The following is an 18,974-nucleotide window of genomic DNA, read 5'->3' on the forward strand; positions in this document are numbered from 1 at the left end:
GTCCACAAGAGGGCAAACCAAGACAATGAGAGACAAAACTACTGGTAAATCGCTCTCTCTTGAGTTGAGTTTAGTTATAAACTCATTCCCCAAAGGTTGTAATTGAGTTATTCGCTCAAGTTAGTCTGAACAACATTTTCAGTAGCCTAAAGTGTTGATTGTGATTCCTGTCAACAACAACACAGAGTATTTCCAGTATATTCAAGCAGGACAGCCGTTCCCAAGTATTGGAGAATTTGGTATTTCTTTAGACAGCAATTATAATTGTTACCTTAGCATGTTATTAGCCTATTAGCCAATTCTTACCGTTAACTGTTTTAGGCATATTAACGCAGCTTTAAAAAGTTAAGGAGGTTAAAAAATTTTTAAAAGTACAAGCAAATAATTCAACAGTGTGAAGTTGTTTAACCGATATCATGAATTCATAATCACAGCTAAAGTTTGGAAAAATAATTCAGGAGGATGATATCTGAAGGGTGAAGCAAACGCTGTATGTACTAAGGTTGTCACGATACTTGATTTTCAAGCTTGACACTTATACCCAGGAAAATATTCTAAATACTAGATATAATTTTTGATATCACAGTGAAAAAATTACACTTCTCTTAGAACAATAAAACTAATAACATCAATGATGACAGCATTTTTAGGTTGCCAGACATAAAGAAAATACAGTAAGGTAAACATGTAAGTTTGGCTGAGGTCGCACTGCACTTTTCGTGACTTGGCACCATATTTTTTATTTTTGATCAAAAACACAATACTTTCTAGATACAAATATTTGTGATATCATGGTAAATGAACTCATTGTATTAGGATTACAGACAGGCAGGAGGTTTGCTCAAGCATTAAGGTTATCATTTTTTTTTTATATTAGCCATAGCTGCTAGCCTCTTTCTTAATGATAATAGACAGCTAGTGTGGCTATAAGGCAACTGTTAATAGTTACCGGTAGATGGATAATGCTTGTAGATAACAGCTAGGTTCTGTGCAGTTATCTATGATAACTGTGTGTGTGTGTGTGTGTGTGTGTGTGTGTCTTCCTATATCAATACTATTGCTAAATATGATCTAATCAGTATTAATTTTGTATTGTCAGTTAGTTTCTTAGTATATATATATATATATATATATATATATATATATATATATATATATATATATATATATATATATATATATATATATATATATATATATACATATATATATATAGAGAGAGAGAGAGAGAGAGATAGATAGATATTTTTTTTATTTATGTATTTTTATTTATTTTTTATTTTACAATCCTCGTACACACACACCTCTGCTGTTCTGACTTGCTGCACACCAAGTGTTAATGCAGGTTAATACTTCACTGTTAGCAAAATCGCTTTTTGGAAACCATCCTGCGCAGCGGGGACAAAGAAATTATCAGTAGTTCTTGCTTTTTCAACAATATAAAATCAGTTTCACAATCGCGTGGCAGGTGTTTATTTTTTGTTTTTCCTTTTGGATCATGTTATCAAATTTAGGATATCCGTTAACACCCCTAATCAGGACTGCCTATTACAGATGGAAGAACTACAGTAAACCACTTGCTTTATTTTCATGCTGTGATTTTTTTGTGAAATTTAGATGAGCCTAACAGCATATTATGAGATCTTAGTTACTCACAGATCATCACATTGAAGAACAGTGTCATCCTCACTGCTTACACACATTCCTGCAAGTAGAATCAATCACTAATTAACCTAACATGCGTATCTTTGGACTGTGGGAGGAAGCTCAAACACGCAGGAAGAGAAAGAACTCCACTCAGGAAGGCCACAGCTGGCTGGTGGATTCGAACCCTCCAGCACACACACGTCTACTTCCCTTTGGGAGGTGAAATCCATTTCTTTTCCAGTTTAATGCTTAATTAGCTGTGGAGGGAACATGTGCACAAGTGCAGCCTCATCATTTATATGTCAGTACATGTCACCATGTCATAATCCTTACCATATGCATCGCAGTATTAGAAATCATTCTGATAGTGATAGATCTATAAACTCTGCTTGGAGAGCCAAGTACATGTGAAAAACATTTGTCACTCAAGATGAGGAAATATGAAAACGGAATGAATTCGACCCACAAAAATACAAGAGGGATGTATAAAAAGTTCGATCTGAAATATTTGCAGGACAGAAATCACTTCAAACGTAAGAAGACTTTGTAATTCAAACCAACTGCATATAAAGTCTCAAGCCAAACCCACTCAGTGATTGTGCTTTATCTTTTTAATCAGTGCTTTTGCAGGGAGATGAGAGCATAAGATCCTGTAGGCCTACCGGTTCAAGTCAATGAGTGGCTTGTGATTAAGAGAAGTAAATAAAGTAGCATAAGCATACTGAGGAGAAAGAACACAAGAGAAACATATTCACATCTTATTATTCCTGGGTGACGGCAGTGCCACCCAGGCATTAGTACAGTTAATTACAGCACAGATGTTTCAAAGGGGGCCCTGATGGCTTGCTTCGTATTTATGTTTTCTGGCATGGCTGCTGGACGCGTTTCTCCCAGAGAACAATTCTTTCCACCATCAACTGGACTTGTTTAGTCTGTGTGGACCCTGTGGTGTTAGAGTCCTGACTCCTAATACACTCTGGCTTCGTTATTAGGATTTTGTTACAGGGAGGATGGAGAGAGGGGGCAAAGGGGGGAAAATGAATAGGGTAGCTAACGTGTCTGACCCCAGCACGTTATCAAGTCTGGTGGTCCTCCCTTCTTTTCTCTTCCCTACTGCAGGGACATCTGGACTCTGAAGCCCATTCAGACAGAGGTTTGTTTTAGAGTGTGGTGGTTTTTGTGGCCCGGTATAGCATCTCACGCTGTGTTTTAATCAACTTTGTGTTTGGGAACATAGAGTGGGAAAAAGAGGAACCGTTAGGGGGAGCGGTAAAGGCTTACAAGGAAACATCAACCATAAAATCCCTCAGCAGTGTTTGTGTAAACACGTCCTGGCCAAATGACTTCATTTTTAGGTATTTGTTTGTCAGTTGGAGTACCCCTCCAATAATAAATAGGCCACCATGCATTTTGAAACATGCCGAATGGGTGTGGTGTGACTGAGGTTGTACGCAAGAGAAAGCAAGAATGTAGAAAGGCGCGGCTTGTTTTTGGTGTTGCTGTGGGATAGAAATATGCATTAATATTTATCATTAATATCTTTACTGACAGTATCTCAGTGTGGTGACTGTAAGATGTGGTTGTGGTTTAACGATCAATGAGAGGACCTTAGAGTTTGGAGGATAAGAATAGGTATCTGTGTAAGCATGTTTAATGTTTCACCTTTCCACAGCAAAGTGATTAAATGTAATTCCCACCCTTTGTTGCTTGTCTTTAACATACATCAGTAACCCTGGTTCTGCACTCCCGAGTGTGACTCGAACTGCACATACTGCAGGTATTCAGGGCCTGGGTTTTGCTTCTTTTCTGTCCCACTGAGTCTGCATTTAATAACAATTATTTATACAGTGAAAGCATTATATTTGTGCCAGGAACAAACCTGTTTTATGTCCTTTTACCTGTTCTGAGGGTCATACAGTAAAGTTACGTGTTTATCACATCATAATTCAGAATCCCCACTTTGCACCCCCACCTTGCTCCTACGGTCAGTCCTTGGCAGGAGCTTAATTAACATATAGAGCCAGATCTCCTGCTGCTTTCTGGTACAAAATGCAATTTGCCATTCTTCATGTTGCAGCTCGTCACAGGGAAAGCAGTATTGAGAAGGGCTTTTCACACGTTCGGGTTTTGTCAGCTGCAAGCTAGACTGATTGAATTACAGTGAGCAGAGCCCTTAAAAAGACACAGTGAACTTCAAATAGGGCCCTGGGACCTCCTTTATGAACTGCATTAGACATGGAAGTCACAAATCACTAGATGTGCTGAGGAAGGAGACCACGGGTGCTCCTTCGTGGATATATTTATCTGTATGTGTGCTTTTCTGTGTGTTGTGCGCATAGATGTAAACCATGTGGGTGGTGGGTACACACACACATGCGAGCTTGTGTGCGTGTGTGGTACGCCAGCTCCCAGCACGCTACAGGAAAAAAAAGTCTTTTCTTTATTTTCCTATCCCTCCTAAATCTTCCTACATCTCCGCTGTGGTCCTCCCCTTGACAAAGCTGCTTGCTAGTCCCACTGAATAGCCCTGGCTCCTACAATACACAGTAAATTTCTTACACAATTAAAACAAGGAAAGAAGCTACAAAAGGAGCCCCCAAACAATGGAGTTGGATGACAAAACAGCAAAAGAGACCACACTGGGCCGTTTGATTAGGCCATTGTTAGAGTGCACAGTGTACACCACTCCATAGCCCTTTTCTCACATACACCTCGTGTCAATCAAACAGACCTGTGAGCTAACAAGCTAAACACAGATACACACTGACAACAAGTTTGAGGCAGAGCATTAGCACTCCTTCGACATGGAAGACTTGAAGGATGGTCACTGTTAATGTTTAGCTGACGTAAGGGAAGAAGAGAGGGCACAAAGAACCTGATCCTGCATGCATCTGCCCTGTTCTGTATGTTATCTTTGCAGCTGTGCTTGCGTGCTTTGTCACTTTTTGCTCTGTTTTATGTTCAGTTATGGCATGATCAGTGTCTCATGCCACTCTCTGACTTTAGTTGTTCTCTTTCTGTCTCTCCACTTGTAACTCTTGTGGAAGCACTATCGCCTTCTCCCACTCCCTCACTCTCACACATACGCCACCCCTCCCAAAGTTGATAAATTCCCACAGTGGCTGTTGACCCAGCTGCCTTTGTCAAGTGGTGCTACCAGCAGGTGCTGTTTTCACAGCCACCCTGGCAGTCGTACAGGCTGTTTAGTAGCGCTGCTGACCCCTGCCTGCTATTAACAGTGTTAGCTACAGACCAGCCCCCCCAATTCTCTAGGGACTCTTACTCTTTCTCCCTCTCCTTCTCTTTCTGTTTTCTCCCCTCTTTTGCTCTTTTTTTTTAACTACATGCAGCCTGCAGCAACAAAAGCCAGCAGAGATGGAGTATGGAGTTGGGTGCTGATGGGAGCATGGGAATCAACCCCCACCGACACTCCATCCTCAAAATTTAAAGCAACTTTAACACATACACACAGGCAGTGTGTCTGTCAGAACACCTGCAGCACACTTTTCAAATCAGGAAATCAGCATTTAAGATTTTCTTTATTTAACATATATTTGTGAAATTCTTCAAATATATAATTAGTATGCACAAAATCAAGTGTATTTATCCCCCAGTTGTTAGTATTTTTTGTAATAAAACTGCATCTTTCATTTAAATCTGTACAGCAAGTAAAATGAAAATAATTTATACTGAAGTACCGACTGCTGGAACAGGTGATCAGCACCTCACCAAAGCAGAATAGAATGAGTATCTAGTGGTGCTTCCACAACAAACACAAAGTAAACACTTTGAGCAGCTTCATTACTCACAGAACCTGCTCACTGGGGCTAGTACATGCAAATCCAGGTTAGCATTTACACCGCATTACCAAAACCTGTCAGAGCGACTCTTATGACACCTCTGACACTCAGAAATGGAGGAAAAGCTTATTGATGCCATTTGCAGGCAGCCTTCGCTCTTAGAGACAGGTAAAACAGGAAAGAGCACAATCGTAAGACTCTGATGATAAGTTATGAGAGATGTTATTGTAACGTAAAATGTGACTACCATAGGAACAGCTACCCAGATGGAAGTAATATGTATTCTAAAAATAGCTGATTTGAGCTTTAATATACAAATTGCTGGTTGTATGTCTTCAATCTAGTTTTGGCTTCTCCTGCTGATTGACTATTTGCTCCCCTGCCATGATTGATGAGGCCCATCCTCTCGTGGAGTGAGAATTACACACATACACATTCAGTGACCTCACTGCTCACGCCTCTCATACCAGCACCGGTCCACAAGAGTCCAGTTACCCTGCCTGTGTGTCAGACGTATGCGCACACGCCTTAATGTCCAACAATGTTTTGTAGTATAGTACAGCAGAAATGTTTACACAACTATTTTTCTTCCTCTCTCTCCTTTTCACAAATGTACACACTACCAAGTGTGTGTGTGTGTGTGGGCCGGTGGGTAATAGGCACCAACAGACGCTTCACATTCGAACTTGATTACGCACTCACTGTATTATTTCCAGATTTGTGGAGCGTGATATGAAATAATTCTGTTTCAGCCCATTTGCTGATGTGCGTGTCTGGATGTTTGTCTTAATATGGAATAATATGCTTCTCTGGTGTTCAAACTTGACACATATGGTGTGGAGATGTTTCTGTTTGTGTCTGTGTGCATTTTCCAAACCGTGTTCATATCTGTGGGAGCCATGCTTTAACCCCGTATGTCGTTTCGTTCTTCGAATAAGAAGTCAAAACAAAAACAACCACACATGAAGCGGCTCATGTCCCAACTACACGCTTCAATATTAACTTGCTATTAATTGGTAATACGTAGAAAAAGAGTCCCCGTCACTTTAACAGCATGTCACTGGAAAAAGAAACACACGCCTCCTTCAGGAGCAAATACATAAATTTTTAACTTGGCAGGTTAAAAGTTTACATCTTAAAGTCCCTCACTTCAAAAGTGCTTTCCCACTTAAGTTACATATCAACAAAACCTGATAGGCTCGAAAATCTGGGATCACGGACGCAGCGTGCGATGGCAGATTTGTCTTGTTGTACCATTCAAAAATAGCTTTGTGGTAAATAAATAGCTACCACAATACATCACAGTCAAGTGTTAGATGCTTAAATAGAACACATTTCCTACAGTCCCATCCTAAATCATGGTATAGTGTTACTGTGTAGCTCAGCCAGTGTGAGTTGGATGAGTGTTTTGTTTTTGTTTAGTCTAAGCTTTTTGTTTAACAGGACATTTTTTAAAAGGTTGCGTGAAACTGTTGTGATCTGGCAACTAAATGTGTTTGTGGGCGAGGCTCAAACCTCTAAACAGACTTGTGTAAGCCCAATTAAACGACCCGTGGACGCCGAACGACTGATTTCTGTTTTGGACACAACAGCAGTTCATTCATTTGAGGCAGATGCTGATTAATAGGTAGAATTTAAACAACATATTGCACATCTCTTGACATGCAGTCATCCAAACAGTGAATTATACCAAAGCTACATGCCTTTAAACCACATTTTCCCTTCATAAATCAACACAATTCTGATTACGTGTTATTATTATTATTAAGAGTTGAAATATGTTCTCCGGTTATTAACTTGAAATGTCTTGTATTATTTATTTGGTTATAATAAATTGTCGCTGTGTCGCTGTGGCTTAATCACCATATTGAGAGGCTTCTGTCTGCTGAATACTTACTTTGTCTTCTTCCGTTTTTTTAACAATTGCTGCAGGCCTTACACCCCTAAGGAGTGCCAGCATCAGGTGGAGCCACCGGAGCTGCTGATGACAGCTTGTTCCAGACACTGTAAGAACGGCCGCTGTACTCCCACCGGCAAATGCTGCTGCAACCCCAGCTGGGAAGGACAATTCTGCCGAGTCGGTAAGAGTGCATCTGTCACCCTCAGCGTATAACATGGACCAACATCGACATCGTGTTCTTTCACTCTAGATGTGGAAAAGATGTTCAGTAATATCTGCCATAATTTTCCTAATCAGAAATCAGAGTACGTCTGAATAAAACAAAGTTTAAAGTGTTTTCACTCTCTCATACCCTGTGACTGTAGCCAAATGTGAACCAGCCTGCCGCAATGGAGGAGTCTGCGTGGAGCCCAACAAGTGCCTGTGTAAGAGTGGCTACTCCGGCAACCAGTGTGAGAAGAGCGAGCGGGGTATGCCCAACGACCAAGAGAACGGCGGGATAGTGGACCACATCATCGACATGACCTCGTACCTCTTAGACCTGACCAAGTACGTCGTATAGTGGTGCGCGGAGGGGGCCGCTCCCCATCATCCATCCTCAAGTCTACACACATCTACCTTTCGCCCTCAAAAGACTCTTAAAGAGGTTTGCTAAATGTGGCCCCTTAATTTCCCCTCACATTCACACGGCCAAGCACACACACACACACACACACACACACATGCAGGACCCCATCAGACTGCTTTTAAACCACATCACCATACCAAGCTTTTCCTCTCCTTACCTATAAGCTACTTGTTCCTGAACACCAGGCCTGGCATCCAAGCCGTGTTCACATTTCAGAGAGCCCTGCAGACAGCTGATTGATGAGTTCCACTAAGACATTTCCTCTGCTGCTCTAAAAACGCCTTCACTGGCTCCACAGGAACAGGAACTCTGCCGGAGCGGACTGTTAAAACCCCGAGACTTTTATGCTGCCTTACGAAAAATGGAGTTTGAGGCATTTCAGTGGAGACAGTTGGTTATTCAGGAGTTCATTAAGGATTCAGAATTGGGTGGCTCAAGATGCAGTTTGTGTTCACAGTCCGTTGAAAACCTAGCAAAGAAATAAATGTCTACGCACTCAGACTGTGAGCACGAGGCATGCGTCTCATAGAGCCTGCAGTGCTTTTTGCTTTACTATTCCAAAAGCACTAACAAGAGGAAGGCTGTGTTGACTCATTAATGTTGTGTTCAGTTTGTGGGTACATTGTCATAAACAGCAATTTACAGTATAAAGAACGTATCACTCATTTGCTATCAGTGTACAGAGAGGATCTACACACAGACGTAGGAATGAGCGAGTTGAGAACATTGTACTTTGTCAGCGCCAGTTTCATGCAATTTGAACGGAGTGTTCGATTCCCATGCACTGTATCGTTTTCCTTTCATTCACTTCACTAAAAGCGCAATGAGAGTAGTTTCAGCTCCACACGTTCACACAGCACACTGTCACAGGTATGGTTTAACAAACTCCTTTCATTGCGTCACACACTGAAGCAGAAAGCTGAAGTCAAAACTACAAAGGGAAGGGATGAAACGCGCTGATGTATATTTCCAATAGAGCTTACCTACTTAGTAATACAAGAAAAAATCTACAAAAAAATCTATAGCATTACTATTGTTATCATAGAGGAGGGTTTATTTTTTTAAGCGTAATAATATATGGGAGAATATGGTGTTTATAGAAAGCAATTTTACACTAAGCTCGTCAGTTCATGTCATTTCATGTTGTACTTATACATATGCAGCTTTTATAAAAGACACGCGAGGATGTTTTCTTTTTTCGCCCAGAGTACAAGTAACGCATGTCTGTGCCTGCAAATAGTCATTCGGAGCAGTTGGTGAAGCTCATCTAAAACCCACCCACCCCCACCCCCACAGCAAGACCGTCAGAATTGTGCTTCTGTAGTAAGATGATCAAAGATCCCGACAGGCCACCAAGTCAGTGTGGAAGGAGCTCAGAGGTAGGGCTGGCATTAACCTGAGGAAGAAAGCGCAAATTCTCTTGTGAGCATTTCCAGAGTAAGGCAAGAAATTTTAAGAATGTGTTTGTTATTATAGATGCATATAGATGCATTCTTTTAAACCGGAGACTCATCCTAATAAGAACATTTGATTTTTTTACTTTTCTTCTTCACTACCCGTAAAGCCAGTCTTCCCAGAACTGACAGCTGTTTTAACCGTTTTTAAGGAAAATATTTATCCTTGTACTTTATCCACAGCTTTTATTTTGAAAATCTAGTTTCAATAACTTGATTTTCAATTGAAGTTTAGTCAATTGAAGTTTAGTGGCCATAAATGACGTGCTTGTTGTTCATCTCCTGCTTTCCTTGTGTTTGCTGAAATAAAACAACTGTACCTGGTCTTAAAACATCAAAAAGGAATTCATGCTGTAAAATGGAAAATTATAATTTTTTAGCACTTAATGTGAAAGTTGCATTGTAGCTGCTGAGACGGCGTGGTGTGAATAGAATAACCATTTTCATTATTTAAGTAGTTACACAAATAAAATAATTATTTAAATTCTCTATGTTGTTTTTACCATTGTACTGTATGTGACAATTTTGTATTCCTGTATTGTAAATAAAAGTAGGGATAACTTGGTTTCTCTTCAGAAATATCAATATGTCTATTAAAATGTATAGCATGTCTGAAATATTTGTCTCTCTTGTTTAAGATGTTTAAAAAAGTATCTATTTTTAAAATTATTTTCTCATATAAATTTTCTAATCAGTTCATAGTGTGTACTATTCCATAAAAAATTTTTAACAGTTAAAATTTACCAACTTGGAGCAACATAACTATAAATGTAACTATTAGGAGTGAAAACATTTCATGAATGACTTATGAAGGAGTGGTACATCCATTAAAGGGTTCCCTATTCAATCAGAGCTTGGTGAAAAAGGAGCAACCTTCACAGATGACTAGGGATGGGTACCGGTATCGGTTCTGACATAAACGGTAGTAACCAGACCGAAAATCAGCGCACATTTCGGTGCTTTATTTCAGTGCTTTTTTTTCCTGAGATGTCATACACTTCAGATTCTAGCCAATCATTTTACGTTTCCAAGGATAGTAGGCAGGCCCAGATACGTACGTTCTTTTAGAGCAGAGCTACAGATTGACCGCCTCGCCTTGGGCATTTTTAAACTCTAGCTGTACTTCACAGCAAAAGATGCAAACTCAGCAGCCTGCAACAAGTGCTTTAAGCTGATACTTTGCAAAGGAGGTAACACCTCAAATCTGACGACAAACCTGGCGACGTATAGCATTTTGTTAAAAGCCGAGAAATGCGCCGTATTTGATAGCTTGCTGCAAGACCTCACACCGAGCACATCTACTGAGGGTGGGTTGCCTGTTATCGGACACGGAGTTAGCAACATCCCCCGAAAACCCGAAGTGTAGAGTCCTGGCCCCTAGCCCTGCCAGTGTAGCAGAAATGGTGACGGATGATGATGGTGGCAGCAGCCGTTCTTCTCTGCGTGAGTAGCTTAATGTTGTTCGTGTGTAATTTACATTACACTAACCGCGTTATTACATTAATACAAGGTGAACTAGCAAACACCATCATAGCTACATGCGGCTGTCTTCTTGTTTGATGGCAGGTGCTCCCTTCACCCTGACCAAAAAGGCTAAAATGACCAAAGAAAAAGTGGAAAACAGCAAAACATGAGAGGTTTTTGGACAAAGTTTGTGTTTTTTTCCGTTGTTAAAGCACTGCTTCCAGCCAAGAGTGATGCCATAAATCCGCTATAGCTGCAGAAAAGGCTAACATTGTTATCTTTTTATCTTATCTTATCATTTTATCACTTATCATTTATCATTATTTCATCTTATCTTTCTTATCTTTCATCTATCTTATCTCTTTTTATCTTTTTGTTATCTTTTTTATTTTTTTTTATCTTTTTACAAAAAAAAACAGCTGAACATGAGAGGTTTTTGGACCAATTTTGTGTTCTCCATTCTTTAAGCACCGGTTCGAGCACCGTTTAAGCACCGGCACCATTTCAAAAGTACCGGTACTGGTATCGGAGAAAACCTAAACAATACCCATCCCTACAGATGACCAGTGTTGGTCAAGTTACTTGAAAAAAGTAATCAGTAAATTTACACAAGAAACAAGAAATTTAACCTCAGTCAAGTTGAATTACAAACACCACCAAGTGTGGTTCAATTTCTTACTCTTAAATCCCCCAAACTATTATCTAAAATATACAGAACACTTTCTAAAATAGATGAATCAATATCCCTTCCTATTGCAAAGTGGGAAGCAGATTTATCAGTCAGCTTAGACCAAAACGTCTGGTCTCAGATTTGCTTAAAAACCTTTAAATTTATTAAAAATCCCAATCTGCAATTAATACAATACAAAATACTGCATAGAGTGCACTATACAGGTCATCGAATGTTTAAGATGGGCTTTACATCCGCCAACAACTGCTCACACTGTCAAGGCAATACACCAGACAGTTACATCCACGCTCTTTGGTTCTGTCCACCAGTGCAGAAGTTTTGGCACGAGATATGTGAGGACTTATCAAAGTGTCTGAAATGTAAAATTCCAACCTCCCCTTTAGTATGCTTGTTGGGAAATTTGGATGATGTCACTACAGAAATTAATACAGTCCACATGGTTTTTATTGCCCTATGCATCGCCAAGAAAACGGTCCTCATGAACTGGAAAAATAAAAATAATCTTAATTCTAGCCAATACAGAAACTATCTAATAGATCACATTAGTCTCGATATAGCCTCTGCCACCACATTAGATCAATCCCTCTGGGCTCCTTTGATCGGCTCCATCACCTAGCGGGGGTGGGGGGTCGTGGTTTGGTCCCGCCTTGGCTATTGTGGTTGATGTGGAGGTTGGGATGGGCTTAGGGCACCTGGAGGACCCCTAGAGACGTTATCCCTGGAGGGCTTAACCCGGGGGTTGTGTTCATAACCTGGTTAGTGGCTCTGGTCGCTCTCAGAGGTTGTTCTCCTCGTGGCCGCGTGCAGCGGGGCTGGAGGATGGTCTGTGCTGGCGGACGTAGGTTACTGGCCTGGTGGCCTGGCTGCCCCTGAGTGGATCCGGGGCGGGCGTGGGGGTTTGGGGTTCGGGGGTGCTTCGCCTCCGTGCTGGGGCTCTGGCTGGGCCTTGGGGGCTTCGGTCCTCGTCGGTGTGTCGCCGAGGTTGTGGGCGGGTGGGTGCACGGGGGCTCAGCCCTGGCGCAGGGGGCCTCTTGTGCATCGGCCTAACCGGGGGGCTCTTGAACTGGCAGGGAGGTTGTTCCATCTTTGCAGGAGTCCACTCTGCAGGTGGGGGAGAGACATAGGAGAGGTGGAGAATAAACTTAACCTGGGTGTCTGTGTCTTGTGTAGTCTGGGAGATGATTGAATGTTGGGGTGGGTACAGTTTCCTCTGCGGTGGGGTAGAGTGGGCTGCCCCGGGTCCTGTGGGGCTTGGCGGTGTTGCTGCCGTAGGCCCCGGTCTGGATGGGCCTGGGCTCCCTTGCCTTGGTGGATACCAGAGGACGGGGGTGCATATTGGGGTCAGCGGGGGAGCTGGCCCTAGGGAGGGACACCCTCCCCTCCCTTCTTTTCCTCCCCATCCCCGGCTGCCTCCCTCTTCACGCTCCACCACACCCACCCACACAGGTAGGGCTTTGGGGTGCGGGTGTGTCACCAGGGTGCAGGGGAGACATTCCCCCCCCTCTGTCCTCTTCTGGCCACCTGTGCCTCAATTTTATCTCACAACTTAGACATCCACATTACTTACACTCTCATAACACACACATATATATATATATAGGGCCTTGAGGGTGGGCACGTTAACGGCGTCCAGTAGACGGTCTGTGTATTCAAACCTGCCTCTGGCGCCGGTGCCCACCTCTCAATTTTAAATCCATGTAGACATTGAGGGTTCTCGGGAGGGGCCGTGCTAACACCTGCTGCTCTCTGGCAGCAGCACCATGCTCTCCCTTGTTTTAAATACACTTTAGAGCAACACGCAGCAACACTACACTTGAGCGGGAGGAGGGAGGTATGGGGTCTTAACACACCCCTGTTCTCTGCTAGCCATCGGGGCGGGGGGGCTGGGAAGAGATGCTGGCTGTCCGATTGGCCTCCCTGCTGCTGCGGAGCCTGGGGCGGTCTGCTTGCCTCCACCCCGGAGGGAAGGGTAACATCTCTTGGGTCTGGGTGCCGTTTCCATCTCTGGGGGTGAGGATACCTGGACCCGGGATATAGAGTATGTTTGGGGATTGTGATTGTGTGTACATGTCCATTTACGTTTATTCCTGCGTTGGGTGAGTGCTGAGTGTTTGTATATGTGTGCATGAGGGTGGGAATGCATGTCTGTGTCTGTGTGTGCCTGTTTGTCTGTGTCTATATGTCAGGTCGGGTCTTAGACTTCACCTCTCTGGGAACTCCAAGGCCCTCCAACGTGTGGAGGCCTATCTCCCCTCACCACACTCCCTGCCGGTGACTGATGCCCTCAGGGGTCGGTGCGTTGGTGGTTCTTGGTGTCCGGGGCTGGGCGCTCAGGTATGTACCAGCTCACTCCCGGTGTCTACTTGGCGGGGCCTGGCGCCTGCTGCTCGGTCAGGCCTCTTCCGGGGCGCGGGGGGCCCTCGGGCCTCCGGCCTCTGTGCCTGCGGCTCGGTTCACTCTGGCACAGCTGGCTGCCGGCAGAGCCGGCGGGCACGCCGGTGCAGCCCCCTCTAGCTTCTGCCCGGTGGCTACTGGGTGACCCCTCATCTGGGGATCCTCAGCCCTTCCCATGAAGGTGGCACGGATGCCCCTCCGGTGGTCCTCCTTGGGCTCTTGCACTCTGGGGCCTGGATCTCCTCCATGCCTGCTTCATGCCCTGGGGGACGGGGCTATGGCTCTCTACATCCTCTAGCAGACCATTACATGGGGAAACCATTTGAATACAAGCGCGCCGATCCACACAGGTGTGCACATGGGTGTTCACTATTCGTAGACTTAAATCACACCTTTCTTGGCTGCTACTTCAAAGCACATTGTGCGCTGTCTGTCCTGCGTGCTGCACAACAACATTCAATATTTAGTATTTACTGCTGTTTACACTTAGCTAGATTAAAACGATGGTGTTGTGTATAGTATGTTGCTTTGTTTTGTTTTTTTTGCTTGTTTTCTATTCTTTTTCTCTCAACAGGTGATCCCGGAGATATTTTTTCTTCCCCCCTTTCTCACTGTCCCTCTCCCCTTCTGTTTTTCTTTTCCTTCCTCTTTCTTTCTCCCTTTCCTATCCCTCACTCATGTCTGTCCCGTCTGTAACAACTGAAAATAAAATAAATAATAAAAACAAAGGTCGATCAAATGGACCAATACGGCAATGCCATGATGATCCATTTGGCAAAATAAATCCATTGGGTATCCTTGTTGGTCTTCAGACAACAATTCTGACGGCTAAAGAACCAAATGGGACAGGCGGAAAAAAAAAAAAAAAAAAAAAAAAAAAAAAAAGTAATCAGTAATTAATTACTGATTACATCCCCAAAAAAGTAATCCCATTACTTTACTGATTACTTATTTTCAAAAGTAATTAATTACTTAGTTACTTAGTTACTTTTTAAAAACATGATTTACAACCTGAATAGGTGATAAAGCGATAGATCTTTCAGCCCATTTCTACTTTTTCTACATAGTCCATCATACAAAATGTAATCAAATGGAAAAGTCTCTTTTTAAAACTTGTTTTGTTAGTTTTAATCTTTTAACTTTATGCATGAAGCAAAATTTTAATTATATGCAACATTATCTGACTGGAAGAAATTAGTTTAACATTTAAACCTATTTTCTGCACATTCCAGCACATTATATATATATATATATATATATATATATATATATATATATATATATATATATATATATTTTTTTTTTTTTTTTTTTTTTTTTTTTTTTTTTTTTGTGTTTACACTCACTCTTTCAGATGCAAGTAAAACACAGCAGAAAATAAATAAAGTCAAAGACTAGCGGTCCTTTTGCTCTATTTTCACCTGTAAAGCAGGAGTAGAGTAGGTGGAGGTTTATCCTGGTGCAGGTGTGCTGCAGCGGTCAGTGGAAGGATACCGCAGTTTCTCTGTGAGTTTCCCATTATGTCATAGCTACTCGGTGCTTGCTTGGAAGTTTAGGGGGGTTTTTTCACTGTAAAAAGAAGTTTTCTTCCCACGCACAGCGGACACTAATGTTTTTGTCACTTTTTACGGAATCAAACTCAAAATAAGGTCAGTACTTCCACGCTTTAAACGCTGCACGCTCATACTCTCTCCGCACTCGATATATGATCCATTGTTGATCTGCACACAGCTGTTGTCACGAACATCACACTCGCTTATGTCACTGTCATGAGACATTCTCGCAAGAAAATCACGGTTTTAGTAACGCAGTAACGCAGCGTTCCTACGGGAAAGTAACGGTAATCTAATTACCGTTTTTGCAATAGTAATCCCTTACTTTACTCGTTACTTGAAAAAAGTAATCGGATTACAGTAACGCATTACAAGTAACGCGTTACTGCCCATCTCTGCAGATGACAAATGAAGCCAATGCGGGGATAACGGAGACTACAGCTCCGTGGGTGCCACTTCAGGCTGGGTCCTAAAGGGAGTCAGTCCCCACAGACTCCCATGTTAAACTCAAACTCAAGTTAAAGTATCAAAAAGTGTAAAAGTAATATTGGCCTGTGTGGATAGTGTGTTTCACATAACAAGTCTTGAGTGTGATGATTTATATTTAAACTCATCCAGCTGGATAACTGAGTTAAGGGCATGGTATTTCTGATTGACAGGTGTCCTTACACAGGTAAGTTTAGGTGATTAGTATCTGCTAGGCCTAATCCACTACTTTGAGTCTTTAAATTGAACCATTTCACTGTGTGAATTCAGTTAGCACTAATTAGCCAGTGTGTGTGTGTGTGTGTGCTTTGCACCCCTACCAAAAAAAAAAACAGGGCAGCAGCCAAAATGCTAGCATGGATGCTTCAAAATGCCAGAAACCAGTGGTATGGATACACCCATCTTTTACACTGTGTGGTACCAACTATTACGTACTAACTGTTAAAGTAAAATAACAACAATCCCATTAATTATCCACATCCATTCACCACAGTCATTTGGTGACTTCAGCTGATGGAGGAATCCAAACACTGTGTTAATTCAAGCTGGAGTCAGACAATGACCATAATGACGAAGTCCCTCAGCGAGTAATTTGGTAGCACTCCAACAGGAAGCAGTTCAATAATCAGACCGCAAAATCATCCTTTCACAGTAGCATGTGATTATATCTCCTTCAATCACAGCTAGGGCAATCTCTCCATGTTTCTTCATGCAGCTCATGTTAACGTCACTGTACACTGGGAAAGTCCTGTTCCCACTACTTGTTTCCTGGATCTCCACTATGTCGAAACAAAAAACAGGGACATACTGAGTTCCATTTGAAGTAGAAAGTTAAAATTTCCATTACCCAGACTTAACTTTTTTCAACTGGAACACTCAAGTCCGATTTCCAGCTCAAAAAATCGAAGCAGTCCCACCAACCCTCAGTTAGCAATCCAAGATGGCGGTTGCAAATATAAAAACACATGCTCTACCTCGCTAAGAGGCAAAACAAATCCTGGTTTTCTGACTCTATTACTGGAACATTCGCATGTAGAGAGTGATGTCAAATCCAATATCCAACTTCTGACGTAAATAGAACACAGCATCATTTTGGGTAAAGCACAGAGGAGCATAGAGCTTAGCTAAACCACTCCTTTTCAAAGCGCTGTATCCTGGCACATAATGGCAAATAGTATGACCTCAGTTTAGTAATTTGGGACAAATATTTCAAGCAGTAACTCACAGCACGAATATCACACTGAAAGTCTGATGCTATGGGGTGCATGACCCCATGGGTGTCGAATGTTGCACTCCTGACCTGAGGCATGGACTGTTAGCATGGCCGCTGTGGGATCTTCCACTGAGAACTGCTGTTTTGACGCTGAGTTGTAGCCAAAGACCCAGCTCCCATCACCAGTAAAGATCATTGACATGAACGTCAGGTCATTTCACAGTGTGTGATGATTGAGCCACAAGTGCAAGAACCACAGAGCGATCTAAAAATAGCAGGAGCACTGGAAGCTATCCAGATGTGCAAGAGGACACGACCTCGAAAGGGGAAAAAGCCCAAATTAAAACCAGGATTTTTGTTTTTTTATGGCTCGAGGTATTGAACTTTATAATTGTATTTCCTTTCATGTCACTTTCTCCTGTAATTTGCACCAAATTTTATGCTAAATTGCTGAACGATTCTTGGAACTTATTGGAAAGTTAACATATTTCCTGTCTCGCCTTCAGCATGTTTCCTGTCTGTGTCTATTTCCTCAGTATAGTCACTAAATGCAGGCCTTTCATAAAGTGTTAGCGAAGATTTTGGATAAATCTGTCAAAACGGGATGGTAATCAAAGAAAAAAAAAGCACGTCCTTTGGCCGCATATTGTGAGTTTCTGGTAACTCAGCTGCAACATTTCCACTGTCAGTTTTACCTCCGGCCAGGTAAGAAGAGTAAAGAAGAGGATGCTGAGAAAATATTTTAAGTTAAACCGGAGACAGCGCGCCTACAAACCGCAGATTTTCCCTTCATTCTCGCTTCAAATGGAAAAGCTGCCTTCAGAGCTGTCAGTAAGGAGCAAGCTCAGTGATGGCTGCGATGTCGTCATGCAGCGTCATGTCATCGCTCAAAGTTCAGGCTGGGAAAATTCCTCATCTGAAGTGGAAATTCTCCGCTCCGTTTTTCGGAAGTACACAAACAGGTCCGAGCATGGAGGCACACACGCAAGAGCCACTGCTGATGGCAATATTAATTTTCTTCTCAAAATACCAATGAGGCTTTTGTGTTGTGTAATGATAAGTGAGCGGAGACCACCCACCTCACTCTGGTCTCACTCACTCACACACACACACACACACCAAAGAGCGCACACTGCCATATTTAGAGTAATGCGATACTAAGTTGTCTATGCAATGTTCAGATCCAATCAAAATTGCATAAAGTGGAACTGTCCAATAGTGCTGCGAGGTCCAACATATATTTTAGTTTATACACTATCAGCGGCATGAATCATTTCTTTTCATTTGGAATAGTTTTCTTTTTCCTTCCCAACGGGCCCTTGTCTGGCTATCTTTCCCAAACAGTGTAACCCAGTACTTTGAATAAACACGAGGAGCCTGTATACCAAATATTTGCAGGACTGAGATGGCTGGAAGTGCATGCTATAATACTGTATACATGACTGCAAGAGTCGGCGCAAGCAATACTTATAGGGTAACAGAAGGAGACCCACAGAGCAGCAGAACAATAGCCCCGTGATTAAAACGAGACACGTCATTCCTTTTCTCCTCAGCCAGAACAAAGCAAATAATTCATTACACTCTATCTACTTGTGTTTCTATTTTGTAGTAGGTCGCCTGTTACTCTCGGGACTGCAAATGATAATTAATACCTCTATAAATAATTAATAGATGCGCACAAGGAGTAAATTAGACTTACTATGCAAGACATTAACAGATGAGACTGATTAAACTGTTGTACTAA

At 42.2% G+C, this 18,974-nt stretch overlaps 1 protein-coding gene across 10 annotated transcripts in view; it reads left to right on the forward strand.

Moving 5' to 3' along the window:
- Nucleotides 1–10,046, forward strand: part of hhip (hedgehog interacting protein) — a 35,979-nt gene extending 25,933 nt beyond the window's left edge. For all 10 annotated transcript variants that reach the window (XM_085162956.1, XM_085162961.1, XM_085162958.1 and 7 more), the window contains 2 exons: nucleotides 7,380–7,528; nucleotides 7,713–10,046. In XM_085162956.1, coding sequence (XP_085019082.1) covers nucleotides 7,380–7,528; nucleotides 7,713–7,909 — 346 coding nt within the window. In that variant the 3' untranslated portion in view covers nucleotides 7,910–10,046. The remainder of the gene's footprint in view (nucleotides 1–7,379; nucleotides 7,529–7,712) is intronic.
- The last annotated feature ends 8,928 nt before the right edge of the window (nucleotides 10,047–18,974 follow it).

This window comes from Neolamprologus multifasciatus, chromosome 6, assembly GCF_963576455.1.
Source record: "Neolamprologus multifasciatus chromosome 6, fNeoMul1.2, whole genome shotgun sequence".
NCBI classification, from domain to species: Eukaryota; Metazoa; Chordata; class Actinopteri; order Cichliformes; family Cichlidae; genus Neolamprologus; species Neolamprologus multifasciatus.